The sequence below is a fragment of the Chelon labrosus genome, assembly GCF_963514085.1.
Source record: "Chelon labrosus genome assembly, chromosome: 22".
Taxonomy (NCBI): domain Eukaryota; kingdom Metazoa; phylum Chordata; class Actinopteri; order Mugiliformes; family Mugilidae; genus Chelon; species Chelon labrosus.
The window spans coordinates 12,596,211-12,624,082 of record NC_140355.1 but is presented as its reverse complement, the minus strand read 5'-3'; the positions used below and the strand labels follow the sequence as shown (position 1 = coordinate 12,624,082).

The following is a 27,872-nucleotide window of genomic DNA, read 5'->3' as shown; positions in this document are numbered from 1 at the left end:
CCCCTGGCGGCCCCCACTTTGAAAACCACTGGGCTATGCCATGACCTGGATGACTGAGAATCTTCACAAACGTTTTTCATTCATTAATATTTTCTGAAGCTGTGATATTCTAATGGTCCTCAAAAAGCATATTCTATACTGCAAATCTTTCAGTCCCCATTAAAAACTATGACTGAGCCAGTGACTTCATATTTTTGAATATTTATTTCTTCGCCATGAACTTCCTAAATCAAAAAAAACAAAAACAAAAAAACAAAAACAAATGATCAAAAATACAATATAAACTTCTGAAAATCAATACACAGAATTTTTTTCTTTTTTTTTTCTTTTTTTTTAAGATTTTCTTACACAGCGCAAAAAAACACTGAGCAAAGACAAAGTCCAGGTGTCTGGTGACTCTGCTTAGTCCTCTTTGCTTTTCTAGATCGCAGAATATGATGCTTCACAAATGTTGAACTGCCTCCCCCTCCCCTTATTATCCCCGATCATATACAGTTCACTAGAGAGGCATTTTGCCAAAGACGTACAGTACAAAGTGCCCAATAACAAGTCCTGGAGCTAATAACTGTGTTGAAATTTTCAATCAAGCATGACTGCACTCCACCACTTAGTATATAATGTACACGTCCAGATTCGATTCCCCTGTGAACAAGAGTTGTCAGTCAGCTGAGACTGAAAGTGTACAGATGTAAAAGAGACTACAGTGCCGGAGAGAAAAATTAAAGGAGGGGAGAAGCCGAGACGTTATTAAATCAGTGCCCAAGGTCTCAGCATCGAGTCTGAGACACATCGAGATCCAATCGAGATCAGCATCCACGTTGAACCCTGCAGCTACACTCCATCCAATTTGCCGGTTTTATTGAAAAAAATACGAAAGTCAATCTGTGATAGCTTACAGCGTTAACACCCGTAAAATACAATGAATTACTTTCATTCTTCTTCTGCACACAGAACAAATAAATCTTCTCTTCCACCTATCATCTAATAATTGCTTTCCTTGCACTTTTGAAATACACATGGACATTTTTATTCTTGCTGTCCTGAAAAGACAGACGTACAAGAACCGCTTTGAAGCAACCTGGCATTACGATGAACAACTAAAAAAAAAAATAGACAATAGAAAGGACTTGTCCGTTGATGGCTGATGTGGTGGTCTCTCTGGATTTGGCCAAATAAAAAAAATGAACTGGAGATGAGGGAGGGTCTTTGTGTCCCGGTCGGTGGGGGAAGTTAGTGGTGCTGTGCAATATCCTCTCACTTTCACCCCTCCTTTGCCTACCACTCCTTCTTCTTCTCATCCATGGACACTCCGCCGGGCCCGAGCGCCACCACCAACAGCAGGCCGCCGATGACCGAGGTCGTCTGGAAGAAGTCGTACTTCAGGAAGTCGTGCATGGGCTTGTAGGCGGGGATGGTCCAGAAAGCGTTGAAGTAGACATTGATAGCCAGGAGCCACACGACGAGGGTCAGTGCCGCTAGCTTGGTTTTGAAGCCGATGGCCACCAGGATGATGAGAGCAGTCCCCACCATGTTCTGTAGGATCTGTGGAAACAGGTACAACGCAGAGTGAGGGACTGCAGTTTGTGCTTTAACTTGTCAAAATGGAGCAACTCTACACAGACAATATAATCTACAGAAAAATAAGTGAGTGGCCTAGTCCTGTTATTTAATGAAAATGGAATGTCATTTTTTATGAGCTACATTAAAATATTTTGCAGTAATTTATGATAGCAGCCTGTTGTTCTCAACACATCTGTCATAATTAAGATGTTTGCCAGCCACTTTCTATTACACATACTGGGCTTCAGTCAGTTCATTCAGGCAGTTTCATTTAGATCAAGATTCATTCATTCATTCATTCACTTTCTGTAACCAATTGTCCTGTGCTGGAGCCTATCCCAGCTGTCATCGGGCGAGAGGCGGGGTACACCTTGGACAGGTCGCGAGTCTATCACAGGGCTAACTCAGAGAGACAGACAACCATTCACACTCACACCTACGGCCAATTTAGAATCACCAATGGACCTAACCAGCATGTCTTTGGACAGTGGGAGGAAGCTGGACTACCCGGAGAGAACCCACGTAGACGCGTGGAGAACATATGGAATCGAACCCAGAACCTTCTTGCTGTGAGCCATCAGTGCTAACCACCAGACCGCTGTTCCGCCCTTAGATCAAGATTTGTTTGTTTAAAATGAATTTAAAATAAAATCGTACTTGACAACCACTGGTTTCAAGTCATCTGCCATTTAAATAGAAAGGCAGTGAAGTAAATGCATAGAAACATTTATTGAATAACAATATTGAAAATTAAACATTTTGGTTTTATTCTGTTCGAACGTCTAACGTTTATAATTTGTCCACACAGTCCGCAAGTATGGACACAAATAATTCCCACATGGAACGAGTGTTTTAAAATGTACATAGCTTTATGTGGACTAAGTTTAGCAATAAATTTTAACTTAAACTTTCAACAGTATCTTGTTTCTTTTTTTCTCCCTAAAGATTCATGTTTTCATGTTTGACTCGTGGGTTTCAGTTTCATCGCAGCTCATTGCTTTTCAGTGGCTGCCTCTCAAACTCCAGTTTAAGTTCATAAACTAGTTTTACCAACAGTAAACACACAGTCACAGTCAACACACTGAACCAAACCGAACGAAGAACTGTTAACAAAGAAGGCCGACTGTGATGTGTTCCACGCATGCATTAAAGAAAATAACTGTTACAGGAAACCGGTTGAGTTACTATCAGCCGGCAGGATAAAGATTATTCATTCTAGATAGTCGTGTTATTATTAAAATTGAATTTGAATGTTCAGATGAGATGAAGATGCAAAACAAAATAAAAACTTCTGTGTGCCCTATGAACGTCATATTTCTTCTTTAGGCTGAACAACCAACCAGAGTGATCCATCACCAAGAATCAACTCTGTCTGACTAATGCCTACGGCACGGGACACACCAGAAAAACTAAGGCTGCTCACCGTGGGCTTAATTCCTTTGTATTCACAAAACCGCCCGTATGCTACTTAAATGCTTGTGAATCTTTGCCTTCTTCTGCTCCTGACACGGGCAGTTTGATCTCGATCTAGATTTTGTCTGTGTCTGATCAAATGTGGTGTGACATGTTTTACTGACAGGAGGTTTATCTGTATGACCAAGTGGAAGAACTCACAGAGAAGAAGTTGGAGTCAAAGTGTAACAGGGTCATGAACATGAGCACTAGAAGCACTCGGCCGCCCAGCTGCATGTACTGCTTCGGCGAGCTCTCTCCCATGGAGGGGACTCCGGCGAACATGCTCTTTCCTTCCGAACGAGACTCGGCCAACAGCAGGAGCAGACCACCGCCAAGGGCAAGGTTTCTAAGGGACGATGAAGTGGATGGTTAGCTTTACACAGTGCAGTGCAGACAAGCGGAAAATCAATTTGTTTATTGCAGAGCTAATACACGGCCTTATATTCTGTCCTAACAACCATCAGGACATGAATTAAAAGTTAACGTAGGACTGTATTTAACAGATTTCGACAGTGGCTGATGATTCACCCAGCCAGTCGGTGTTTAAATAAATCACAGGTCTCGTCCACAGTAATTACACTAAATGTAGGTGTTGTATGCAAATACAGACGCTTTCTGACATACTGCCACTACGAGCACATTACAGTTGCCATAATCTGAATGATTTACGGGTGACACCTACCTCATCAAAAATTTGAGGTCCCATAAAATGCTGTATGCAACAGTCTGGAGAAAAAACAAACAAAATCAGACTCAACGGGTTATAGTTTGTTTACAGTAAATAAATGAATACAGCACGATCGTTCTCACCTGTAGCGCTATGATGCCAAATAACCCAAAGCAGGCATACTGTACAAAATTTCTACTCAGGATGAGGACACAGCCACCTGTAAGGACAAAGATATTAAAGAAAGTGTTACAGGTGTCGAGGCTACAACACTCAGATTTCATCAGACGCTATTACTTGCCATGTTATCTGAATTTATCATACTTTTTCAGCTGTCTCCATATTTCAACACATCTTGTTGTGTAGTTTCAGGCTCATGAAGAGGACTGAGACGATGAGTTTTGGATGCTGCTTCATCTGCCTTAAAATATGACCGTTTCATTTGGCAAGCAAAATATGTGGCAGCAGGAAGGGTCCATGGATTTACATCGTGTGGACCAAAGTCCGACCACTAGCTCCATTAGCTGCCTCGACGGAAAGAGCGTGTGGTCACTGATGTTTCATATCATCCTTATTCACATAAGGTTTGAATAAAATTAAGAGTCGTGGTGCGTGATTGACATGATGGCACATAGAGAGAATATCTGAATCGAGTTCAGCTGATTCCTTCATTCTGCTATCTAGGCCAATCTCCTCCTTTCTGCATCTGCTGTGGTGTCAAACTACTCTGCGGACATGTGGGCTAGCGGTTGGCTTCCTTCAACAGTCTCTATTATCTGTAAGATTTTGTATTTTTATTTCACAGAAGTTGCCTATGTTTGATTTGCTGCAGACACCTTTCAAAGAACTAGACTTGTGCAAGTGAATATTTGGTAAAACTACTGCAGTCAAACAATGGTTCTTCATTAAGTTATTCTTTTATAACGTGTGTTGCATTATAGAAAGACATCTGCATTCATCAGCACCAAACTGCAGCCTCTAAAAGAGGATATAGTTGAATCAACACCTCTGAATCATTCATGAAGGAAGTTTTGTGGCGCATCTCTTGGGTTTAACTAAATTAGAAACTGACAGTATGCACTTGCTGCTTTTGGCTTGCCTACATAAAGGGAACTACTCAACAAAAAAAAAAAATAACTATTAGATGTAATCTTCTGACCTAAAACTGGCCATGCACCGCTTCCCGTTCACTCACCCAGCTGTCCGACGAGGTTAAGCAGCACAAAGCACGTAGCCAGGAAGTAGCCACAGCTCCAGGTAGCCTCGATGTAGTCTCTCTGCTCATTCCACTGGAACCACATGCGGATCCCGTCTTCGAGGAAGGTGCTGATGAGACACAGGCGTGCCAGGTGGGGCAGGTACTGTTTGGTCACCCGCAGGAACTAGGAAGCAGGGCGGACAAATGGCAAGAAAGAGATATGTGTGTTACGGGGCACGCTCACAACAGAAAAACTAAGAAACGACAATGGCAAAGTGTGTCCCCAAGCCGTAAAGCACCATAAAACACTCATCTGCTGACAGTTGCACTGTCAAAACTGTGAAGAAAAGAAAGCGTCAGAGTTCCAACTAATTACTATTTACAATGTCATTAACTAAGGTAGTTATCAGGCCGTCACACTAAGTAAACAACACTAGTCATTAAAGCAGCCTTTCCTTAAAAGAAGCCTGGTTGCTACAAACATATGGACTCCCTCGTAAAGTAGCACACCAGTTCCTGAAGCACTGGTAGTTATGTTTCCTACCTGTGGAGCAAGTTTTTAGTTTTTTTTCTTCTTCTCCTGCTTCAGCATGTAACTGGAACATAGTACGCTCAAAATAGGTACACTTTTTTTTGACTAGTCATATAGTCTACAATTTCAACATGCCTGCTGAACATTTTACGGTCTCTAATTCTCTATTAAAACAACTAAATAATTAATAAGAAGTGAACGGGTTATGCTCCACGCGAAACAAATACATTCTAGCTGATCATGTTAGGGGACTGTCACTGAACTCAGAAACCCAAGCGGCAAACTACACTCACTTGCCAAAACATTAGGTACACTAGTAAAACGAATGCATTCCAGTATAACACGTCTGCACTACATTCCCTTTCATGACTGTTATAATGCTCAGCTTACATTGAAGCAGTGCAGGGAAGGTGATAATTCAACTGCATGATCATTTTGGAGGATGTAGTTTGTGGTGGCATTAACCTACGAGTGTTTCTGTCATTTGATCTGTGAACCCCGACCTCCAAAATGAAATGAAATAGTGCAGGACTCATTAGCTTTCACTAGTGTACCTAATAGTGAACAGGCAAGTGAATGCATGTGATTTCAACCCAATGCGTCTCAAGACACTAACAGGATGTGGCTCTTTCTCAAAACCCCAAAAGGCAGTTTCTTAGAAAACAAACTGACGAATATTAAAACAAACTCAATTATCCAGTAGCTCCCTATCTCAAACTGATATTCAGATACTAACAGTGACACATAGAAAAGCCACGACCGGCCCCTCGCTCCACCCCTTCGGCAGTCCACATCAGCACAGTCCGACCTGCGCAGCCTATCAGCGTCCACCAACTCCCACTATGACTGCTGTGAGGGACATGAATGGGCGAACTTGGGAGCCAATCCGAACAAGCTCAAGGTTGCTGCAACAGCCTAGAAATAGACCATTCTGAAGTGTTATGTCTAAATGCTGGCTCAGAACTCATCAGGGAGCGATGTGGCCCTCGGGGGCTTCGGGGAGCCCATCAAAGAGCAAACAAACCAACTGTTGCACATATTTCTGTGTCCTCTTCACGTGTAATAAAACCCTCGTGAGGGGAGAGCATAAATCAATCAGGTGTTATTGGATTAGGGAAGTCGTGCAGCTTCTGGTATGTGTGCCTGTATGAGTTCAGCTCAGGAAGTTCACAAACATACTGACACCCTCTTCTGCAGAGAAAAAAAACTTCTAGCAGACAAGCTACAGAGAATACACAGTCTACACACCGATATGGGTCACAGGCTGACCTGAAATCTGAGCTTTACTCTACAGCTCACCTCTTATAGACCATGACGCCAATACAAATAAAGGAGAAAGTCAAAAACAGGTGTGCAATAGAAGCATGAGCAATAAAAAATAAGAAGAAGAAGAAGAGGGCAGGGCCGGTTTTTAGGGTGAGCTGGATGATGGGGAAGCTCTGACAAGGCCACATGTAGATACTCCTTGTAGGAAATTTCTCAATTTTATGCAACCGTCTGCAATGCTAAGCAATTAGCAAATGCACATTACGACTAATAAGTGTTAGTCAATACCTTGCCAGCTAATCTGAGCGATTTCACAACTGCAGGCTGGCTCTGACTGCCTTGGCTGGCTTTGATTCAGCTAGCTGGTATGATGAATTAACAAACAAATCGTGTCACCTAAGAATAAGTAAAAAATTATCCACCGCCAGACTCCAGTTTCATTTTGTCGGAGTGAATGAATCATGCTATCGGACCCACTTGGAGACACATGACAAGACCTGACATCCCAAGCGTTGCTATTTCAAATTAAAACACGACTCAGCCCCACTGTCACGCCAAAAGCCTACTCTCGACTTGTACGAACGACAATTAAAACCGTCAAAACGCTGGAAGAAACGCGCAGGAGCGCTGCGCTACTTCATTCTCAGCAAACTATAGTTAGCAGCTAGCATGCTAACAGCGGCTACCGTTTGTCAAGTGTCGTGCTGAAAAGAAATTGAAGTTACCTGGTCTGCCACGTCTTCGGCCGTGCTCATTATGTCCTCCTGCCCCATATTCGTGTAATATCACAGTTTGTTGTGTTTTCAGCGCAACACAGTTCGGTTGTGTTGGGTTCTCTGGCAGGCTGCGCTCCAACTGTTCCTCCCTCCCGTTAACGTTATTTACTTGAAGGTTTACCCGTTCGCCTGGACGCAAGAGAAAGGCCGCCTCCGCCCCACAATGCCCCGCGATTTTGACGAGCGAGACCGGAGCCCCCCTACATGGTACTGCAACCGCTGTATGCCACGTATACTGATCCTTCCAGGGGCTTGACACGGCTAAACCAGCATTGTTTACTGGGTTATACACATGTCAACAAGCATCTCTATCACAAACTGATAGACAGGATCGTGTTCCGCTTTTTTAAGGAAGGTATTTCAAAGATGGTTGCAGTTTTTTTTTGTGACAGATATGCACTTGCCAGTTAAAATCAATAATGTTTGTCTAATTATACAAATACGATATACTGAGTTCACTACTACTACTGCTACTAATAAAAATAATAATAATGAATACATACATACATGATACAATAACTTTAAAATAGGCATTAATTAACACAATTTTCCAAACCTTAGCATTAAATAATGAATAAAAGAGTGCAAAATACACAAATGAATCACTTAAAAACAAAAATATGCTTATATTAATTAATAAAATTGTAAAAAATAAATATGCTTAAATTATTTTTAATAGCAAAAATGTGGATAAATTAATAAAAAGTTGCAAAAATAAATATGCATAAGTGTTTGATTTTAAAAATGTGTCATTAATGAATAAAATTTTAAAGAAAAAAGTGAAAAAAATTACTTAAAAAACTGCTAAACATACGCACACACACTAATTAAAAAAAATAAATGCAGTCTTGCTGCTGCTTTGGAGCATATTGTACAGTGTGCTGTATAATACAGCGATCAGTCACCATACACTGTCATAGGCATTTACACTACTGCATGGGCCAACACGATCCCGACAAAAAGATATTCTCTCATTTGGTGGATTTGATCGTTTATGACGGTGGTCGAGAGCAATATATAATCTTCCACGCGTGTTCAGTTGGGTTGAAATCTGGTTGGCATCATTTTCTTAACCTATTCTTCTTCTCTTCATGTTCCGTGTGGCGTTACACCTCACACGTCCACAGTGCTCACATCACTCAATTTTGTTATTATTTATCAAAGACTTTGCCTTTAGCTGACTATTAATATTGGCTCTTATTTACATGGCTGAGATGGACAGCCACGCCATCTCCAAATGACAGTAAATGTGGGGCTGAATGACATTGATTATAGTCTGCAAGTCGATGCCAGAAAAATCTGATGGCTGACAATGAGAATCAGCAGCACCCTTTGTTGAATGATGTCAAACCATAAAACTGATGGAGAAGCAACTGATTCATGGAGGCAGACAAGAAGAATGATGGCTCCCGGACATAAGAGGCTGTCACGTCAAATAATTTGTGCTAACTGCATATTGAGGTATGCCGTTCAACATGTTAAAATACCCACACATAATTTCACAACAGTGTTTAATCATTATTAAAGCAGAACTGCTGGTTAGTGCGTCCATGCTTAGTTAAAACGTCTGTTAAGGCACCACGTGAAAATATTTAGGCAAAAACTTTCCCTACAAATCTTTTAAGTCCATTTTAGTCCACTGTATTAGAAAAAATCTGAGCCCTCTCAGGTTAAAATAATATTAAATTAATAACAGGAAAATAGTTCGTCAGACAAAAATGATTTTCTTTGTGGAATACGTAAAAAGACTGTAGCTTTACAGCGTACAATAGTCTATAAAAAATATCCTGAAATTTAAAAATGATCATCCTCATTTGAAATAAGTGTCGTCTAACAGTTGACGATCGTGTTTGAACAGAGACAGACAAGGTTTGCAAATCCAAACAGTGTTGTATTTTATACTAGTGCACTTGATTGCAATACAGAAAACACAACTTATCCAGTCCAAATGATCTGTTAACCGCCACAAATACATTTTCCATGTCATGTAATGCAGCCTTGTTGGAAAAAAAATCATCCTTGGTGATGGGATGTCAGGCTGATGAAGCTCAGGCTGCCTTAGACACAGGAATAACGCTCCAAACTGGATGTCAGCATTGCGCCCTGACAAATAACCAGGTATAAAAATACTGTATAGAGATGGTGTCACAATTTTACTTTCCATTTTGCACTTTTCCTTGTTTCTTGCGTCCTGATTTCCAGTTGTTCTTTCTGAATTTCTTCTGAAAGCCGCCACCCTGGGCCTGAAAGACGTAAAAAGAAAAAAAAAAAGCATCAACATCTGTCATGGAAAAACTCGTAAATTCCACAAAAACAAACTCTAATTTGTGCAACTTCGTGTAACGCCGACTCAGTCAGAAACATGTGATTTCAAAGACGGACCTTTTTGCGTTTCTGCACCACCTGCTTTTCCACCTCCATTTCTTCATCCTCATCTGTTTGGAAGTCATCTTCCTCCTTGTCACCCTCACCTTCCATATTTTCTTCTGCTGTGTTTTTTAAAGTGAAAATGGAGGCTGTGGAAACAAATGAGTGTTAAAGCACTGTGAGTACGGTGCTAGTGTGTTTGACCATCTGCACAGTGTTTACACTGAGACTAAACACCAACTCATCTACACACTTAATTATTATTCATTCCTCTCATAAACTGTGTTTGGTAAACACTAAATCCACTGGTTAGTATTGGACTTTTATGGACTTTTATTAGCCTACTAAAATCGACTAACAAATCTACAGTGTGTGCATAATGAATACTGACAAGGGTAGAGGTCGCTCATGCTGTCTTCTGAGTCACTGTGCTCCTCGCCACTGGATGAAGGCTCCCACATGTTGTGTGAATGTTTCGACGCCTTCCCATGACCGACCTCCTCTCCGATGTTCTTGGGCCTTTTCTGTTTCAGTCTGACTGGAACAAATTCAGTCCCCTGCTGCACACACTCTTCATCTAAAGGGACACAGCAGACATTTCATCAGTCAGGCCGACTGTGTGAATTGCACAACAGCTCATATCTGCTATATATCCCAGCCCGACAGTATAGAATCAGTTTCATCTTTTGAGTAAACAATGAGCAGCAACAGATATTTATGTATGAATCTGAGACATTGGTATTTCTAATATAATGCACTCTGCACACTTGTGAGCCCTGCAAAAGAGTCAGTGTGTTCAGCAGAGAAATAACACCACGGAAATGCATACTTATCAACTGATACATCAGACAGATTTCTTTCCTGAACGAGACGTAACACAGTAAAAGTCTCTTAACGTTGCCAGAGAGCTCAACAGGCATGCACGTAGACAAGAGACGCACTGACATTTAGAAAGGGCCTTCTTGAACCGTTTCCCATTGACGTGTCTTAAGACATGGTGCGGCTGCCGGTTGAGATGTCTGAGAGTCAGCTTACAGAAGAGCTGCTTGCTAGAAAACAGACAAGAAATATTAGGAAACATGTTAGAGAGCGTAGTTTAGTATCTCAGATTTAGTTTTTTTTTTTTTTTTAACGGGTGACTTTTCTCTTGCAAATAGACAATATACAGACAAACATGTTCTTACGGTTGCTTTGTGCTGGGTACAATGTGTGGCTCATACTGGCTGTAGTTGAACTCTGCTGCAGCACTCAGTTTCTCATATTTCTTCCCGTGGGTGAACTTCTGCAGCTCCGCCAGGTTGCAAGGAAACTCATGACCATTCAAAGTGCATTTGATCTGAAAATAAAAAACATTTGGGTCAGACAGTTGGTGCACATTTGATGTTAAATGAGTGGTTTAGCGTTGCTGCACTATCAACTCCAGCCATCCCAACCTCGTAGTATCAGACTCATGTGGTAAATTAGCAACGGCTAGCATCACACTGTGCGATCACATGTGTTTCGTGCCAAGCGTGGTAATTGGCTCGCTAACCTTTTTGCCATCTGTGAGCTGAAGAAAAGGGTGATTAAGAAGGAATGCTCTGAGGTCCGAAGGTAATTCGTCCATAGTTTAAAAGCACTTCAAAACAGGTTGTTTAGTGTGTTGATCAGACCTCCCCCCCTAAACAGGAAGCTGTCTACACGTGGGTTGACTGCGCAGACTCTGTTGCACGATCTAGGCGCCATCCACTGATCAAAGTAAGGGAGGTTCAGCTTAGAGGAAAAGATAAAGCTCAACTATTCACCCATCATCAAGGCATTCATCACACTCCACCCTTTGATTAAATTAATACGAACAAACAAAGTAAAGGTGGGGGATTTCAGCGGTGCAAGCAGGAAGGTCGATTAAACAAACTAAAGAAACGTGATTAACATGTAAAATGTAGGCAACAGATTTGATACTACAGCACATGCACATTAGTGTATTTTAATATATGTAGCGTCCGTGTAAATACTACTGCTGCAGTGTAAAAATAAACGTTAATTGGCTTAAGTCAGGTGCTAGCAGTGTCAGCTGACTGGCACCGGACGGCTCAAAGAGTAAAAGAATATAAAGAGCGACCACTTCGATCGTAATTTGTGAAACCATAAAACTGGTCGACAAATAAGCTGCGGAAATGGTTAAATTAAAAGACTGGTCCATGCCCAAAAATGGCCAGTAGCCACGTTTACCTAAAACAACTTTACAAATATCTTATGATGTTGTATTGAACTACATTTTACCCAGGGTAAACGCATAATTTGCACAGAGTGAGTCATCTTTGTTTGACACAAAGCCCCGCCCACATTTCCCCCACAATGCATTGGTCCAGTAAATAAATAATTTGACGTCTGCCAATGTCGGTAGATGTCAAGATAGCTAACTAGCTCTTTCTAAGACTTCCTTCAGTGAGCTGTGGATTAATCCAGACCCTCTGGCAATAACGTCAAACGAGACATTAGACAGAGAACTTGTCATTAGTTTTATTGAGTGTAAACAGTTCCTTGTAGAGGACATTTACTAATGCTAGTTAGCTAGCTGGCTAGCCTAGCTACACAACAGGAAACCCCAGCTAACCTTAGTGTGACAACATAAACATATGAAATAATGTCTGGACCAAATGGAGACCCAAACATGTCTATTGACGATGGTATTATCAACGACGAAGATGAATTTGGCGATGAAGGTAATGAACATGTTTCCACTCATGGTAACCGATGCTAACTAATACTAAAGTAAAAGAGGAAGTCAGAGCTAAAACTAAACCCAGTGGGCTGGTTTTAGTGATTTCTGGTCAGTTTATTAAGTATAAACCTACAAACCACGAGAAAGTTTTGTCATTCAAATATTGAATGTAGCTCTTTTGTTTATCTGCCCCAGGAAAATCCGTATAGATTAGATTTTTCTGCTTTTCATCTTAAATGTTCACATCCTTATTAATGTTGTAGAAATAGGAAGTTTAGACCACCAAAGCAACAGAGAGCTACTGGTATAGGCTGCTTTAAAGGTTGCACTGGTTGTTAATTTTCTGTGGTTGCTCCCAGACTTTATATCAGTGACTGAAGTCAATGTTTTTATTTATTTTTCTTCACAGCATTAATCATAAATAACAACGTCTTGTATTGCAATTGCGAAATCTTTTAATCAAGTGACTGAACAAACTAATTTCTGCTTTCTGCTTATCCCCAGAGTACGCCTCCATCAACTCGATGCTGGATCAGATCAACTCCTATCTCGATGACCTGGAGGAGCGGAACGACTCTCTCAATGGCAAAATGCATGACCTGATGGAGTCAAATCGGCAAGCCCGGATGGAGTTCAGGGCCCAGCTGCTTGGCTCTCAGACGCAGGAGGAGCAGTGTCCTGCAGACGGGGACTCCCCCTCACCCAGCAAGGAGGACACAGGCAAGGATAATGAGGGCTCACAAATGAGTGACAAGAGCGTGTAGATCAGGAGTTCAACATACAGCAGTGATAGATGTATTTATGAAAGTACTCCTGATCGCTGTCTGTCAGATTTGACTCTCGATCTGCATACTCCATGCCTGCCTGGTTCTTCAGTGAATTTGCGACCCCATCAGCAGACATGTGTGCGGTAGTGATATCCTGCATCTCTTATATCGCTGAACTCAGTCCACTTTTTCTCCTCGTGTGAGCTGTGACGATGTTTTGCTCCTGCGCAGGTTTGTTGGACTTCAGTTACAAAGCATTCCATCACAGACTTGTGAAGTCAAATGTGTGAAAAGGTAATGAAAGAAAAAGCTGCAGCTCTTTATCAAACAACGAGTTGTTGAGATTTTCAGCTTAAAAATCAAATGTTTGATGTAACTTAGTTGCACATGAGCAAGTTACAGTTGAACTCCCTAATGTGTTTCTGCCTTTACCCTGGATCTATTTAATGTTGAGTCTGTATGTAGTCTGTAATTACTCGTATTATCCCCAAATTTAAATACAGCAACATTCCTGATGTCTACCAGTGTGTCGTAACGTTTCATCTGCAGCCCCTACGCTGCTGTTTCGTTAAGGATCGGAAGTGATGCAGCTTGAAAAGTGTCTAGAAAGAGGCGACAAAATGCGGGAATTGTCTGACATTTTATTATAAATTAAGATGACTTCCAAACAGAAAACAAACATCCAAAAATACATTAAAGTTCCAGCAGTTAGAAAACATCACCTGTTTGTTCATCTCAATTTGTCAGTAGCTGAATAAAAATACAATTAAGAAACATACAGCTTTGTTTGAAATTATCCTTTTCTCTCTCTCTCTCTCTCCTGCACCATTCGGTGTCAGAGCTAAAGAGCACAGCTCTGATGTGACGCCTTGGTTCCTTCAGATGCGATTCTAATCACATGGCAGTCGCCACAAGAGTTGCTACATGTGTCAGTCAGTCCTTCTCTAAATATGGAGGATGAAATGTTTCCAGAACAGCACACTGGTCATGAAGAAGGAAGTGATACCTCCTAATTCACACCTGTTGGTGGCTTGTGAGAGCTGAAATGCCACAGTCAAGAATATACATCGGTATGATCTGTAACTGGGATAACCTAACCTGTATGGTGCTTCAAATCAAGAGTTTGCGAAGATTATTTGCTACATTAAAATACCACAGTCTTTCTCGCAAATGAGTCTGGACCGCTAACTCAAATGTGTTTCTATCTGTCCAGTGTATGTATGTATAGCAACAAAAAGGTAAATGGAATAAAAAAAGACAAAGCAATGGTAAACTGGAGTCACCAACTACCGTTGCTGTGCTGCGAATGCTTTTAAGTCAGTAAAAATATGTTTTTCCTTAACGGAGACACACTTGACAAACACCCATGTAAATGTCTATATCCATCTTCCTGTGGTGCCAATATCTCTATGGATTCTGCATTAGCAGCAGCAAATACCCGCCTTAATGGGCAAGCATTCAAAGTTCAAAATGAGCAACGTGTACACATAGTGCAGGCTTTTGTGAACATGAAGAGTCCTAGGGGAGGAGGAGGAGATAGCTTGTAATTCAGTCTGCAAATGTCAAAAGGGTTTTGTTGAAAAGGTGCCCGCTACTACATTCAACTCCAGTAGCTCCAAATCCTCTCTACTGCAGATAATACGCCAATAATTATGTACCGTATAAGTCTGTTTCAGTGAGAAGGCTACAGCTGCTGTCAGCTTCTTCTTTTTTTGTTTTTTTTAAACACATCCACTTCAACTTAAATTATTTGGGAAAAAAGAAAACGAATGCCCCGAACCAAGCTATGATCAGATTCAAAATTCAGCATTTCTCAATACTCAAGCCATTTAACACTTCATTAATGTATTTTTTTAAACAAAAGTTGTCACCTGCTCAAACACTTAATTTGGTTACATTCTACATATCAGCCGGCTAAAAGCGAGCGCTACGTGGTTAGCGGTCGTGGAAAATGTCTCCACCATTTTTACCATCAGTACAGTCTTCTACACGTGTTGGTTATACTAACGATCAATCATCTAGCTAGCTGGAGAGTTAGCAAAAGCCGACAATGAGCCCTCATCAGCCTCCGGATCTGCGAGGACGACAGGGTGGAAAATTAACAAATCAATGAGTCAGGCCACAGAAACAGTAAGTTGAAAAATCTGCTGAAAGTTATCCTCTTTCCACCCAGAAACAATTAACGGGAAAAGAGGTAAATACATAGATTTGTCCACATCCCTTTTTTTCTTTCATCCAAAGCAGGGGATAGAATAAAATTGCTCTGAGGTTTTGTTATTTGAAATCAAACACCATGTCCTACTTCCTTACTACATGCTAATAACAACAACATAGCATGCTGAAAATTTAGCCGGTTTAACGTTTACTATTCTAGTTTAGCATGCTAACATAAGATAACTCTTACAAACGTACAGTTGGGACTAACGAGAATGTCTTTAGCTTTGAGAGTTGTGTCTGGTCATATTAGACAAAGTCTGATCTCAGGATAACACCGAATAAAACTTTTAACGGTGCAAGAAAAAAAGACTCATCAAATTCATTAGGATTCTTCCTCTGGGGACCATGAACGTAAAGTAAATATATTGTTAGGTTGTCATAGTGCTGCTGCCACTGCTGCTGGTGGCACTAGAGGAAAAGTCTTTGAATCAAAGACAAAGGAGGCATGGTTCATCCTCTGAGGACCAAGAATGTCAGTAAAAACAATTCATGGCAACACGACAAATAGCTGATTGATATAATAATTGTTGAGATATTTTAGTCTGGAGCAAAACATCCCAATCCACACAGCTGACATGGCCAAAAAACAACATTTAGTATCCAAATGTGTTATGGAACAGGATATGATGCTATATCTGTGCTAATGAATATCAATCTACAACTCCAGAATAATATTACCGATTAAACTTCAATGGGAAAAACTAAATGGGGGATGAAATAGAAATGTTTTGTGACCTGGGGAGTTTAAATGAAGTTACCAATCTACAGTCTGCATACAAACGTTTGTAGATGCAGTTGCAGATGTAGAATGGAACTTGAACACATTATAATGTGTCCATGGAAAATGGGTATGCAACACAAGGAGCATCTCCTTGTATGAAAATATATGATTATTAATAAAAATTTGGAACAGAAACACTTTTGACTAGATGATCTCATTCTGCCTGCTGTAGTCTAAACGTGAATCTGCACAAAAATAACTGAGAGGCAAAAAAAAAGAATAAATTTTAAAGTTAACCTGCATTTAATGGCTGTTAATTTTCCACCCTGGGAGAGCAATTCACATGAGAAGTCCTGTTGCACCAACCCAGAGTATTCCTTCTTGTTGGTGTGCGTCTAAATCAGACTTTCCAGTATGGAGAGAGGCTGGGCTGCTCATTTCTTGGTCTCTGTACCACGAAAGCACCTCTTCACATTCATCACATTCTGTCCCATGGTTGCGATTGTACCAGGTTTCTTTTCCACGTTTGTACCCTCAACTCAGCGTCTGTTTGTTGCCCTTCCTGACCTGCGTTTGGCTGTAGCTTTGGCCTTCCCTGCGCTGTTTTTTCTTCCTGGGCCAGCAGGAGCTTCCTCCTCCTCCTCTTCATTAGCATCCTCAACAGCTGCTGCTGGCTCTGAGTTTGCCTCCTGTCTGCTGCCAGCAGGCAGCTCAGCTGGACTCTCCTGAGCTGAGGACACCTGGCATGTGTTCTCTTCCTCCTCATGATGAAGGCTGAGGTCTTGGTCTACGTTGCCAGTGCTGGTTGCTGAGATGGTGGTGACGTCCTGTGAGTTTGGGAGGGGCTCTGCTTGTCCCTCCGCTTGCTGGTTTTCTGAGTTCAGTTGAGTGAGTGTAATGGTGGGCTGCATGGAGTTTACGCTTGTTGTTAAACCTGCGTCACCAGAGTGCAGATTTTTATCTGAACAGTCTGAGGCAGTTTCTGTTACAGGCCTGAGGCTGTCTGCAGCTAGGAGAGGTTTTCTGGAGGATTCAACAGCTTCATCTTTTTGACTCACCAACGTGCTGTACCTCTGAAAAACAAAAGATCAAAAGAAATGCAATAAGTAACAAAGGAGACTCTGCAAGGAAAATGCACTTTGATGCATATCAGTTTGCTAGCAGAATAATGCATGCACGGTCCCTTCAAGAGCTTACGTGTGCTAAGATTGAAGCAGGAGTTATGCATTACATGAAAAGACATCTCTTACTAACATTTGGTCGACAGATTATACTGCTCACCTTGAGATTCTCAAAGTGCTTCAGTGATTTGCAGTGAGTATGCAGGGCAGAAGATTCAAAGTGGTAAAACTTGTTGCAGAGTCTGCAGATAAAACCTGCAACTGGAACTAAAAAACTAGACCCTGTAAAAAGGAAATCAAACAGATCACTGCAGTGTGATAATGACTCTAAAACAAAGACGCCAAACTACAAAGGAACACATGAAAACAACAGACTAACCGTAGACTGTGTCGGGGTCGTACTGCTCCTCAGCGGTCAAGTCGTTCAGGGTCACTTCTTTAACGGCGGACCAGCCATCCTGCAACAGTAGAAGCGTTACTATAGAGATTATCTCACAGTGATGCTGAACCTGCCAGAAACTCGACTTGTAAATTTAAATGCAAATATTGCTCTTAGAGGACAACAAATTCTATGCAAATCACCTGTTGGTCTCCTTCATTCATCTGTCCTTCCTCTCCTTCCTCTACATCACTTCCCTCCTTCTCTTCTAATGAAAAGCCATCTGTATCCATGGACGTCAGCTTGGCTAAGGCCTCGTAGCCCTTTTCCTGAAGCTTGTAAACAACAACAAGCACATCGGTCACTTGCTGCTTTTGCTGCGTGAATCAATCAAGAGTGAAGATATTATTCACATTTTCTACCTTCTGTCTGTGCTCCTGGGACTGCAAGTGCTCTAAAAACATCTGGGACGTCTTGAAGTGTTTCTTGCAGACTGCGCAGGAGGAGATGTCCATTCTGCTGGACAGCTGAGGAGAGACATTAGATTCTCATTAGGCAAACCTGAGAAGCTGTTTTGAATTTTCAAAATGAACATATCTATGTAAATATATGTGTGTGTACATAAGATGATTACTTTGTGCTCTTCGGTGCGACGGTGGTCCACGATGCTACTGGTGTAGTGGGTGCTACAGGTGGCACACCAACGCTTCGTGTCTGCTTTTTTCTCTCTGGAGAAATGCGTCAATATAAGAAATTAACAAACTTTTTGAACCTGCAATGGTTTTCAAACACAAGAACACAAGGATGCTTTCACAGCTCTGTTTCTTCTTCAGATTCAGGTAGTAATATGATACAGCTTTGTGTCTTCTCACTGAAAACGAATTGCTCCATTGAGCAGCTGCAAACTGACCGTGATGGCGAAACGCTCACGGTTTTGGAACAACCAACTAGGCGTGAAAGCAACCTTAAACTGACCCATCTTTGCTTGCTCCCTGTAGAGACTCCTGCACTCGTGGCAGCAGGGTGACAAGGCAGGCGTTGCTCATGTGCTGAATTTCCATCATCCTTTGCTGGTGGGAAATGCTGTTCATGTGACTCCTGAAGTTCTATTAAACAAAACATTGAAGAAAGATCAGTATCGTTGCTTTTAAGTTTTAACTTAAAGTGGACTCAACAAAGATGATGATTTACGATCTACCATAACACGTGTGCTCTAATTTGGCGCGTTCATTCAACCTACTTGCTGGTTGTGGCAGGTAATGCTGCAGAGGTAGCAGTAGAACTTGTTGGAGCCTTCTGCCACACCCTCCTCTTCGTCATCCTGGTTCTCCGGTGAACACAAAGGGCCATCTTTTCCCTGTGAAGACTCCTCTGCTGGTAAAGTACCCTGCTGGTGGTCATCACGCACCACGCCAGAGGGGGATGCGGCTGACAAACAGCTGTGCACCTACGGAGAGGAATCGCAGATTAAATCTGTGTTGTGTGTTTAACAAAGATGTGACAGGTGTATATAAAAAAATCATCTTCTTCATCTTCTGGATTTCTCTCACCTCGTCAGTTCTGGTTTCCTCCATTGCTTCAATACCATCTGGTCCCTCTGTGGTGCCTCCTTCTTCCTGAATGATGCAGTCTAGAGAAAGACCAGAGGACAGAAACATAAGGTTAAGTGTTCATCTTGACTGACCTCAACAACATCACCTACAGATGACATTGATTTGTGTGTTTTACCTTCAGTCTGGAGGTCCTGTGTGCTGTTGTTACACTCTAAGGAAACATCTTGTGTCTCTCCAGTGGCGGCTGTCTCAATAACGCTCTCTTCTTTGTGTTTCTCTGCCTCTAACCTGGCAAGAAGAAGGAAAAAGGACTTCATCAGTTTCTGTTAAGCAAGGCCTGCTTTACTTCTAGGTCCTTCTATCCCATTCTTATTCCCACAGATGAGAAGATAAAAGTCACTTTTCTGCGACAGCTATTTGTGATAAAAATGGTTTCCTCACCCCTCAGTCCTCTGCTTCTTCACTGCAGGTTCTTCAAGTTGCTCGTCAGGAATCTGTGTGGGCTCATCCACTCCTTCCACGGTATCATCTGTGGGCAGAAAAATGCAAATCCAAAAGGTGTCAGTTATATTTACCACTAATCCACACATTCTTTAGTACTTTAGAAAACATGTTTAAAGTTACAAGGTGTTCAACTCATGTACTGTATCCTCAGGCTTCCATCATTTACGCTTGTGTTGGCTGATTTGCATCCTTACCTGTCTGCATCTTGTCATTAGCGTCACTGCTGCTGCTGGTGGCTGCTGGTTGGTCGTCTGTGCTCCCAGCTGCCATCTGATCACTGTCTCTCTTTCTGTCAAGCTGGCGAGCTGCAGCGTCCTGCACACGAAGACAACAACAGGACATTAAATAATTCGTATATAAAGGGACATGAATGTTTCTTTAAAGTTGGCGCGAACAGTGACTGACATGGGCTCTAAGTCTGAGATGAAGCTGCAGTTAAGAGACATTAACAACACAAATCATGACTGGATATCATTTATTGTAACAGCATTCAGCTGTGCAGCTAAAATCACCTGGGAACTTCTTGTTAGGACTGACTCACTTTAATTAATCTTCCATAAAGAGATTAAAAATCAATAAATAAAATCCTGCTGTCAAGTAAGGCTGCACCCAATGACTGCTTCCATTAATGATTGATCTTAATAAGCCTTCTAAATGCAAGTAGTGCAAAAAGTCCATCTGAATTACTACAAATCCCAAATCCATATAGTTACATTGTGCGAAACCCTGACTTCCCTTGAACACGGTACATTCAAATTGCCTTAATTTAAACTGGCACAAATTAACTGAAGCATGCAACACTTCTGACTGAGTTGGTCATCCAACCGTTATACATTTTCAAGCACGTATTCCCTGTTTAATATATTAGCTGGATCAAAAAAAAATAAATTATAGTAATTATAATGATGTTGTAATTACTGTGGTGGATGAGGAGGAAGAGGAGGCTGTCGTGGTGTTGTTGTTGTAGTAGCGGGCATGCGGGTGGTAGGGTCGTGCAGCTGGGAAACCCATGATGGGCGACTTGATGGCCATTCCCATAGGAACAGGGCCGAGCAGGGACGACCTGGCACCTGTGGTGAAGAACTGTCGGAACTGCTGACCGCCCATGCCAAAGCCTCGCATGTTACCTGGACAAAGCAACGTAAAGAGGCAGATGGGTAAAAAAAAACAACAGCTCATCAAAAATGAATTATCCTTTTTCAGATGCTGCAGTTGTCATTCAGAACGGTACCCTGCATCTGCTGCATCAGTATAGCGCCCTGCAGCATAGGGTTGGGGGCGATGAGGGTCGTCTGAGTCGCCTGACACAAGTTGACCATCCTGGGCGGAGGGGCTGTCTGAGGAGCAACAGGAATGGCTCTGGGGAGCAAATAAACAAGACAAAATACATGCTCCATTATTTCAAAAGAAATTTGTGTTTCAGCATAGATGGTTACCCTGTTAAAAACATGAACATTTATGTTACAAGCATCTATAATCTTTATAAATAAGATAAAGTCCTTGATAAAACACTAGGTGGAAAACAAAGAGACGGTTTCACTTTATAAGGACGCCTGCACACATATGTAAACAAATGCAAACAGAGGCTTGGTCGTAGCATTGAATGATAGTATGAGAATATGCAAAACAGAAGAAAAAAACAAGTGCAGTACGTGATGCTCCTTTTGTTCAATATCACAACAGGATAAAAAAGGGAACATTGCATCCTGAATATTAATTTAGATTAAAATGGAGGAATAGAAGCTGGCACACGCTTTTATGTCTTGTTAGAGGTGAAAAAAAAAATAAAGATCAAAGTTTGTTTGGATGGGATTCAAGAGCCAAGAGGCCAAAACAAGTGTGTTGTGATTATGACTTTGGGTCTCAGCCCATAAATCTTGCAACGATATTTTATACAATAAGCAGTTTATCAACACTGCCTTTGAGCAGCTTAGATAACAGATCTTAGCACCATCTGAATGTATAATAACGATCTAAAACTGTTTAACAAAAACATCAATATTTGATGATAAATGTAGTTGGTGCAGGTGTTTGCTGTGACGGGGCTTCTCTCTCGGCCACCACCAGTCAGGACGCAGCTCATCCGGAGGGCCCCGCAACATCCCCGGTCTCGAGTTAACAAGCTTACCGCGGCGTCTGGTGGTGGTGGGGGACATGGTGCCCCGGGGGCGGCTGCGGCGGAGGAGGAGGCGGAGGCTGCTGCTGGAAAAGTTGCTGTAGCTGCCGCAGGTGCTGGTGAAACTGTTGCTGTTGCTGCTGCTGCTGCTGCTGATGGATGTGTGGATTGAACATCACGGACTGATATTGTCCCCGCTGCGTTACAGTGTGAGTCGGAGCCGCAGGTGTCAGTGGTGCCAAAGCCTGAATAATCAAAAAAAAAAAAAAAGATCCGACCCCTGGATCGAAGGAAGACAGGAAGCTAATGTGATTTGATGTCAGAATAACTCTTAGTTGCAGAGACACATTGAATATGAGTGCGCAGCTCCTGAGACAACAGGTCGCTCTCGTATTTCACGATGACAACTAGCTAGCGCTAGCTAAGCTAACAACAATTCACTTTTTGATTTGCTAAGTTTATCCTAATTTCCATTACTCGCCTGGCTTTACATATACGGCATCCCGATAGACGTTTGTAACTGGAAAACAGTGGGATTTTATTCCAAACAAAAATAAAGTTTTATCTAGAGTCAATAAATGAGCTATAGGTACACCTGCCGTGAAGCTAACGTTACATTAGCCACCGCTCAGTAACAGAACCCACCAAGTTAGCTTAGCCTAGCATTCAACTAGCTTGCTAAGTCACACATAAACTTCTTCGGGAGCTTTCTGCTTTTTACCTTAAGCTTCCTGTAGTTGCTACGATGCAGTCTTCAGACACGTAAGCGGTTATTGTTCATCCAAATAATGTCACAGCGAAGAGTTAAATACTAGCAGTGACAGCCGAGGTGCAACTTGCATAGAGCAGTATCCAGCCTTTGGTGAAATCAGTCCGGCCCCTGTCGCCCCCTCAAGGTCGCCTGGAGAACTGTTGACGTCCTCATAATAGCAGATAATGTATATTAATAAAAAACACAAAGTTCAAAACAAATCCTGATTTATCTTTAATAAAAAAAAATATTTTATGAAATTTTATTTTTGTACTTAAACATAATCATTAAAAGTGTAACATTACACTAACTTCCAGCAAAAGTAGAAATTGCACTTATAAAATATTACATGTATTTCAGATATAGACTATGTTGTGTTGTAGTTATTGCATAGCTTGTGAACATTACTAACGGGAGCTGTGGTTTGGTGGTTAGAGAACCATGTTTGGGACTGTGAGAACCCTAACTCAAACTGCTAACACCAAACTTGCAGGTTAAGGGCCAAGAAGATCCTCAAACAGCCCAGTCACCCCGGACACGCTCTCTTCTCTCTACTGCCATCAGGCCGGTGTTTCCAATGCCTGAGGACAAAGACTGAGAGGCTGAAGAAGAGTTTCTATCCACATGCCATCCGCCTGCTCAACTCTGAGCCTTAACCGGACTTAAATACCACTGCACCACTGCACTTTAGTCACATGGCTGTTTTCAATACTGTAGATGTGTGTATATATACGAGCTACCCCCCTCTAAGTTTACATTTCGAGTTTACAGTCTATGTATAACATGTGACAAATAAAAACCTAAATCTATCTATCTATCTATCTATCTATCTATCTATCTATCTATCTATCTATCTATCTACATAGCAAATAAAGCTGATTTGATTTGATTATATATGTTCACTGACCTATTTTGCACACATAACTCAGACAATGTGTCTACAAAAGCTAGTCTTGTTCATTTATTATAAATAACATTAAAACTTGGCAGCTTTCCCACCTACATCTTTAAATACAGATGAGATTTGAGAGAGCCAGTAAAATAAGACTGATAACAACACAGAGAAAGTGAAGCAATGTTACCACCTAGCGGTGGGTGTAGGGTACTGCAGGGATCTCCTGAGAAAATACAAGAGATCATCCTCATCCTCCTCCTCCTCCTCCTCCTCTTCCTCCCCCCTGCGGTGCTTGGAGTGAAGTGCGTTGGAGAGATCTGACACACCGAGGAGGCTCCGTCAATGAGGGAGCAAACCGAGGAGTGAGCCGGTGTGTGTCCGCAGATCAACGCCCTCTGAACGCGAGGGTGGCGAAGAGGGACGCAGAGGGGGGAAAAAACACGACATAAATCCCTGACCTGACGAGGAGGAGAGCCCTTCATCTCGCAGAGCAAAGATGGGGAACCGGGGAATGGAGGATTTGATTCCTCTGGTGAATCGCATGCAGGATGCTTTCTCCGCCATCGGTCAAAACGCCAACCTGGACCTGCCGCAGATCGCCGTGGTGGGCGGCCAGAGCGCGGGGAAGAGCTCGGTGCTGGAGAACTTCGTCGGGAGGTAAGTAGCTTTTCCAGGCTGCGGTGGATGTCGGTGCGCCCCGGTGCATCACGCAAGCAGCCGCTTTCATTTTACACCCCCCCATCCCCCTTCCACGCAGGTTTAAATCCACCTCACGGGCTTAACTGTCACTTTATCCTCCTAAACGGAGGACGTTTGACCACTTTGATCGTTTTTATATCTGTTTTTTTCTTTTTTCTTAAATGAACACAGCACCAGGGCAAGCAGATTATTTCAGGCCTGCATAAATCCCCAGTGAAGTTTATCTGTTAACTACTGCATGATGCATTCAGGAACCTTTGCTTTTTAACAACACAGCACACCTCTAAATATAAGAGTTAAACACATTAAAAGTGAGTTTACACATTTCCTGACATTTTTTCACTTGACATCTATGACATCAGGGTCAGTGTGGATGCTGACTTCCTGTGCAGCAGATACAGTTACAGGCTGCTTGTGTTGTTTCTGTACCAGGGCTACCATTTTGTTACCCGCCACGGGCCATTCAGTCTTGACAAGGGCAGCGAAATGATGCTTGCCACAGTTTCTGCCAGAGCTCAGGATGGTGACAGAAAATGAAGCAAATCTGATCTGTTATGCTGCAGTATGACCTTGCAGAGAGAGAGAGAGAGAGAGAGAGAGAGAAAGAACGAGAGTCCACCTGAGCTTTGAGCCCTTCCAGCTCAGCTCATCCATCTGTCTGTGCCAGTGCTTATAATGCTGTAAGTGAAGCTTACCGCATGCAGGCGGCAACACGAGTGCCACTGTCTGTTTGTCAGCCCCACTTTCTTGTATTTCACTTGCAGTGGAGATTTTGTTTTTGTGTGTGTGGTTTCGGGGGTGTTTCGTCCCCCGTGCAGGGAGTGTGTGTGATTCAGCAGTATTTCCTGCTGAAGCAAGGTCAGATTGTATGGATACTGTGGCTCCAAGCCAACTCATCTTACACTATCTTTGCCTCTACAACAAAAATGTCATTAATATCACTGGACAGAGAATAATCCAGTTGTTCAGCAACTTATTTGAGATTTGTAACTGTCCCATCACTTTCTTACGGATCTGTAGATGTGCTGTCGTTCATCGCACGGTCACTAATCCCCATCTTAACTGCTAGTAGGGGAGGCAAGTCTGTTGTTTACATGGCAGTGTAATCTACCCATGATGCCTTGCACTCACAGAATATCAGTGAATGCTGTGGTATCATAAATGTGGTTTAAATAAAACACAGTTGGTATTAATCTTAACAAAAGGACATATGTGAATCAGCTGATCAAACATGCCGCCCCGACTTTTAGCACGGAAGAGTAAATATATAAAAACAGAAGTAAGAAAATTATAAATTCATGAGACATCTGTGACATCTTGTGACAGATCTGTTGGGATGAAATTTGTTGCACATTTCAGCAAATCCAGACAAAACCATCTTAGATGAAGGTCAGCCAGGCTTCCTCTAGCTGCAAAAAACTGCATTAAGTCTCTTATCCGTTCGGTATGAGTTGGTGCTGCTTCATCGCTCCACTTAGAATTAGTTGTCAGAGATGCAGACAGCAGCATTTATTCCATATTTTGGAAGCTGCTCCCACGGCCTCGCCAAATGCCCGCCGAGACTTCGGTAATTTATTAGATGATGTGCAGCCTCCTCACCACTTTCATGCGCAATAGTGTGCCGCTCCTTGTATTTCAGAGTAATTAGTACTGTTAAAACGACCTCTTTACACTCGTCATTGGACCACGCTGTGCTGCACTCACTCAGCTGTAGCCATAGAAACGGCTTGCGGCTAATTATGCTGCTTTCCCCCCCTAGGGAGCAGTGGTTTTGATGGAGGAAAGATTTATACGTTATGCTGCGAGGAAACGTGTCCAGCAGATGAATCGTCTTCGCGTGTCAGTGAGACCTGCAGTCTTTTTCTTTTGCGAGCTGATTGAAAAAATAGCATCCTGCAGCGTTTCTGTGTGTGTGCGTGCGCTCTCCCCCCGTCCAGCTGCAGTGACGTAGCTCAGGTCCTCCCATCCTTCCTCCACCTCCCCCAGTAACCAATTGTGCCTGTGTTATCTGCCTGAAACGACACACTTACAGTAAGCTGTGTGTTTACATGTGACGGGATCGTTTTTTTCCCTATCTCTATCTCCTTCTGCCGGTCTCTAACGCAGACGTTCACGTACTCTTTTTTTTGTGTGCTGCCATTAAGCTGCTTCTATTTCATTCTTTTAATAGAAATAAACAGCAACATGCTTTGCTTTATTCCTTTCTCATACTGCAGGCCTTGTCCTTCTTCTGTTCAATCAATACCAAAGTATAGGAAGCTTGTAAATGCATCCGTCTCAAAGACATTAGCTGTTTAAAGCTTGTTTAGATTTACTTATCTACAGCTCCATTTGTTGGGTCAAAAAAGTGATAATCCTAGGTTTCTACAGAGGTGATACAGGATTAGACCAACAACAGCTACAGGATTAAAAAAAAATCTTTAGTCATGACACTTTTCCTCTTAGATTTTGGTGTTGTTGCATGCCTGGCAGGTGTGACTCATGGACAAGGACACCCGAGAGCTAGTCGAGATATGCCGTGCTAATGGCGTGAGAGTACATCCGAGGACACTAATCAAATTTGTCTGTTCCACTTGAACATCTGTCCTTCACCGTTTTTTTTTTCTTTCTTTTTTTTTTTGATCCAGCTTTCACGATGCGTCCTTCTAGCGGAGAGATTTTATTTTGTTTGTACGTTTTCGCTGCTCAGTTCAATGTTTTGTCATCTCCGTTTAACCTTTGTTTACCAGCCCTTTGTGCCTCCTCGTCAAAATTCAACTCGGGCGGGCGCTGCATTGTCATAAAATATAAAACTCAAAGGCAGCAAGGTTGAGTCACCGAACATAATCGTATAAAAGATCACAATAACCCTCTGTGTCATTAAAGCCTCCATGAAACGGCTAGCGGACGGCTGTTTGTTTACGCCGGGAGCCAAAGTCGATACTGCTACTGGTGAAGGAAGAAAGCATTTGATTGGATGCAAAGATTAGAACACGCCTGTGAGTGCAGGATGAGTCATCAACACTCTAAAACTGTTTTTCAGGAAAAAACATTAAGAATACATAAAAACAAAACACTTATAGGTGACGTTTTAGTTTAATCAGTACACCCAGTCTTCACAAAACAGTGTGTTGATACTTAATAAAATGTACTTAATCCTTTTATTTTAGGCAGTGACAAAGTGAGATGCGTCACCTGCATTTAGGGAATACAAAAACGTCAATTTTAGTGAGTGTCTTGCTGATCATCTTTTCAATTAAATGATTATTGTTGTCTATATAATGTCAGAAATTAGGGATAAATACTATCATAGTTTAGAGACAGAAAACACATATTTAAATACATTTTATTTATAATACAAAGAGAAAATATACAGGAAAAAGCGAAATTCACTTTTACCTGGACACAAGCATCCCTCTCTTAGCCCCGCGTCTTCTGGTTGTGTTTGCCAGTGAAGAGGACATTTCATGAATTGGCATTCAACCACAACGGCTGTTTTCTGTTCGTGGCGCTCGCCCAGTCAGTGTTTTAGACTCCCACGGGTCTAATTATCACAGACAAAGCAAGGGAGCTCCACTGTTTGTTTGTTGTTGTTTTTTTTCTTTTTAGCGCTGAACACATGCGGCACCAGCTGCGCGAAACCTT

At 42.0% G+C, this 27,872-nt stretch overlaps 5 protein-coding genes across 6 annotated transcripts in view; 2 read left to right on the top strand and 3 right to left on the bottom strand.

The window, feature by feature from the left end:
• Positions 1–185: 185 nt before the first annotated feature.
• surf4 (surfeit 4) lies at positions 186–7,620 on the bottom strand. Its single transcript, XM_084572917.1, has 6 exons — positions 7,404–7,620; positions 4,878–5,064; positions 3,826–3,902; positions 3,698–3,741; positions 3,175–3,361; positions 186–1,542 (listed from the first exon to the last, which is right to left on the bottom strand). The coding sequence occupies exons 1-6, from the start codon at positions 7,449–7,451 to the stop codon at positions 1,276–1,278; spliced, it is 810 nt and encodes a 269-aa protein (XP_084429043.1). The 5' UTR covers positions 7,452–7,620; the 3' UTR covers positions 186–1,275.
• A 1,704-nt stretch (positions 7,621–9,324) lies between these two features.
• On the bottom strand, positions 9,325–11,758 carry surf2 (surfeit 2). The gene is made up of 6 exons (XM_084571715.1): positions 11,353–11,758; positions 11,006–11,157; positions 10,767–10,870; positions 10,213–10,398; positions 9,837–9,970; positions 9,325–9,697 (listed from the first exon to the last, which is right to left on the bottom strand). Exons 1-6 carry the CDS (start codon positions 11,425–11,427, stop codon positions 9,608–9,610), a joined length of 741 nt encoding a protein of 246 aa, XP_084427841.1. The 5' UTR covers positions 11,428–11,758; the 3' UTR covers positions 9,325–9,607.
• Positions 11,759–12,172: 414 nt separating this feature from the next.
• bbln (bublin coiled coil protein) lies at positions 12,173–13,767 on the top strand. Its single transcript, XM_084572305.1, has 2 exons — positions 12,173–12,526; positions 13,030–13,767. The coding sequence occupies exons 1-2, from the start codon at positions 12,448–12,450 to the stop codon at positions 13,287–13,289; spliced, it is 339 nt and encodes a 112-aa protein (XP_084428431.1). The 5' UTR covers positions 12,173–12,447; the 3' UTR covers positions 13,290–13,767.
• A 152-nt stretch (positions 13,768–13,919) lies between these two features.
• ciz1a (cdkn1a interacting zinc finger protein 1a) lies at positions 13,920–22,756 on the bottom strand. The gene is made up of 16 exons (XM_084572304.1): positions 22,625–22,756; positions 21,916–22,183; positions 21,019–21,146; positions 20,706–20,914; positions 19,982–20,102; positions 19,725–19,812; positions 19,459–19,571; positions 19,281–19,360; positions 18,971–19,177; positions 18,706–18,836; positions 18,365–18,458; positions 18,153–18,257; positions 17,934–18,065; positions 17,731–17,809; positions 17,512–17,633; positions 13,920–17,303 (listed from the first exon to the last, which is right to left on the bottom strand). Exons 2-16 carry the CDS (start codon positions 22,077–22,079, stop codon positions 16,770–16,772), a joined length of 2,307 nt encoding a protein of 768 aa, XP_084428430.1. The 5' UTR covers positions 22,080–22,183; positions 22,625–22,756; the 3' UTR covers positions 13,920–16,769.
• Positions 22,757–24,043: 1,287 nt separating this feature from the next.
• The window catches only part of dnm1a (dynamin 1a), a gene marked incomplete at its 3' end in the record, with an annotated part of 43,822 nt that continues 39,993 nt past the window's right edge, over positions 24,044–27,872 (top strand). For both annotated transcript variants that reach the window (XM_084571960.1, XM_084571959.1), the window contains exon 1: positions 24,044–24,206. In XM_084571960.1, coding sequence (XP_084428086.1) covers positions 24,046–24,206 — 161 coding nt within the window. In that variant the 5' untranslated portion in view covers positions 24,044–24,045. The remainder of the gene's footprint in view (positions 24,207–27,872) is intronic.

Excerpts from the sequence above, each read along its gene's own strand:
- surf4 (XM_084572917.1), bottom strand. The coding sequence starts at position 7,451 with ATGGGGCAGGAGGACATAATGAGCACGGCCGAAGACGTGGCAGACCAG. Across the intron at positions 5,065-7,403 it reads CCGAAGACGTGGCAGACCAG|TTCCTGCGGGTGACCAAACA; the intron begins GTAACTTCAATT and ends CCTGCTTCCTAG. Across the intron at positions 1,543-3,174 it reads TTGACTCCAACTTCTTCTCT|ATCCTACAGAACATGGTGGG; the intron begins GTGAGTTCTTCC and ends CTGTTTCCACAG.
- surf2 (XM_084571715.1), bottom strand. The coding sequence starts at position 11,427 with ATGGACGAATTACCTTCGGACCTCAGAGCATTCCTTCTTAATCACCCT. Across the intron at positions 10,399-10,766 it reads CAAGAAGGCCCTTTCTAAAT|ATGAAGAGTGTGTGCAGCAG; the intron begins GTCAGTGCGTCT and ends GTGTCCCTTTAG. Across the intron at positions 9,971-10,212 it reads CATGAGCGACCTCTACCCTT|CCTCCATTTTCACTTTAAAA; the intron begins GTCAGTATTCAT and ends TTGTTTCCACAG.
- bbln (XM_084572305.1), top strand. The coding sequence starts at position 12,448 with ATGTCTGGACCAAATGGAGACCCAAACATGTCTATTGACGATGGTATT. Across the intron at positions 12,527-13,029 it reads AGATGAATTTGGCGATGAAG|AGTACGCCTCCATCAACTCG; the intron begins GTAATGAACATG and ends GCTTATCCCCAG.
- ciz1a (XM_084572304.1), bottom strand. The coding sequence starts at position 22,079 with ATGTTCAATCCACACATCCATCAGCAGCAGCAGCAGCAGCAACAGCAA. Across the intron at positions 18,258-18,364 it reads GTCGCACCGAAGAGCACAAA|CTGTCCAGCAGAATGGACAT; the intron begins GTAATCATCTTA and ends GTCTCTCCTCAG. Across the intron at positions 17,304-17,511 it reads AGCACTTTGAGAATCTCAAG|AGGTACAGCACGTTGGTGAG; the intron begins GTGAGCAGTATA and ends TTTGTTTTTCAG.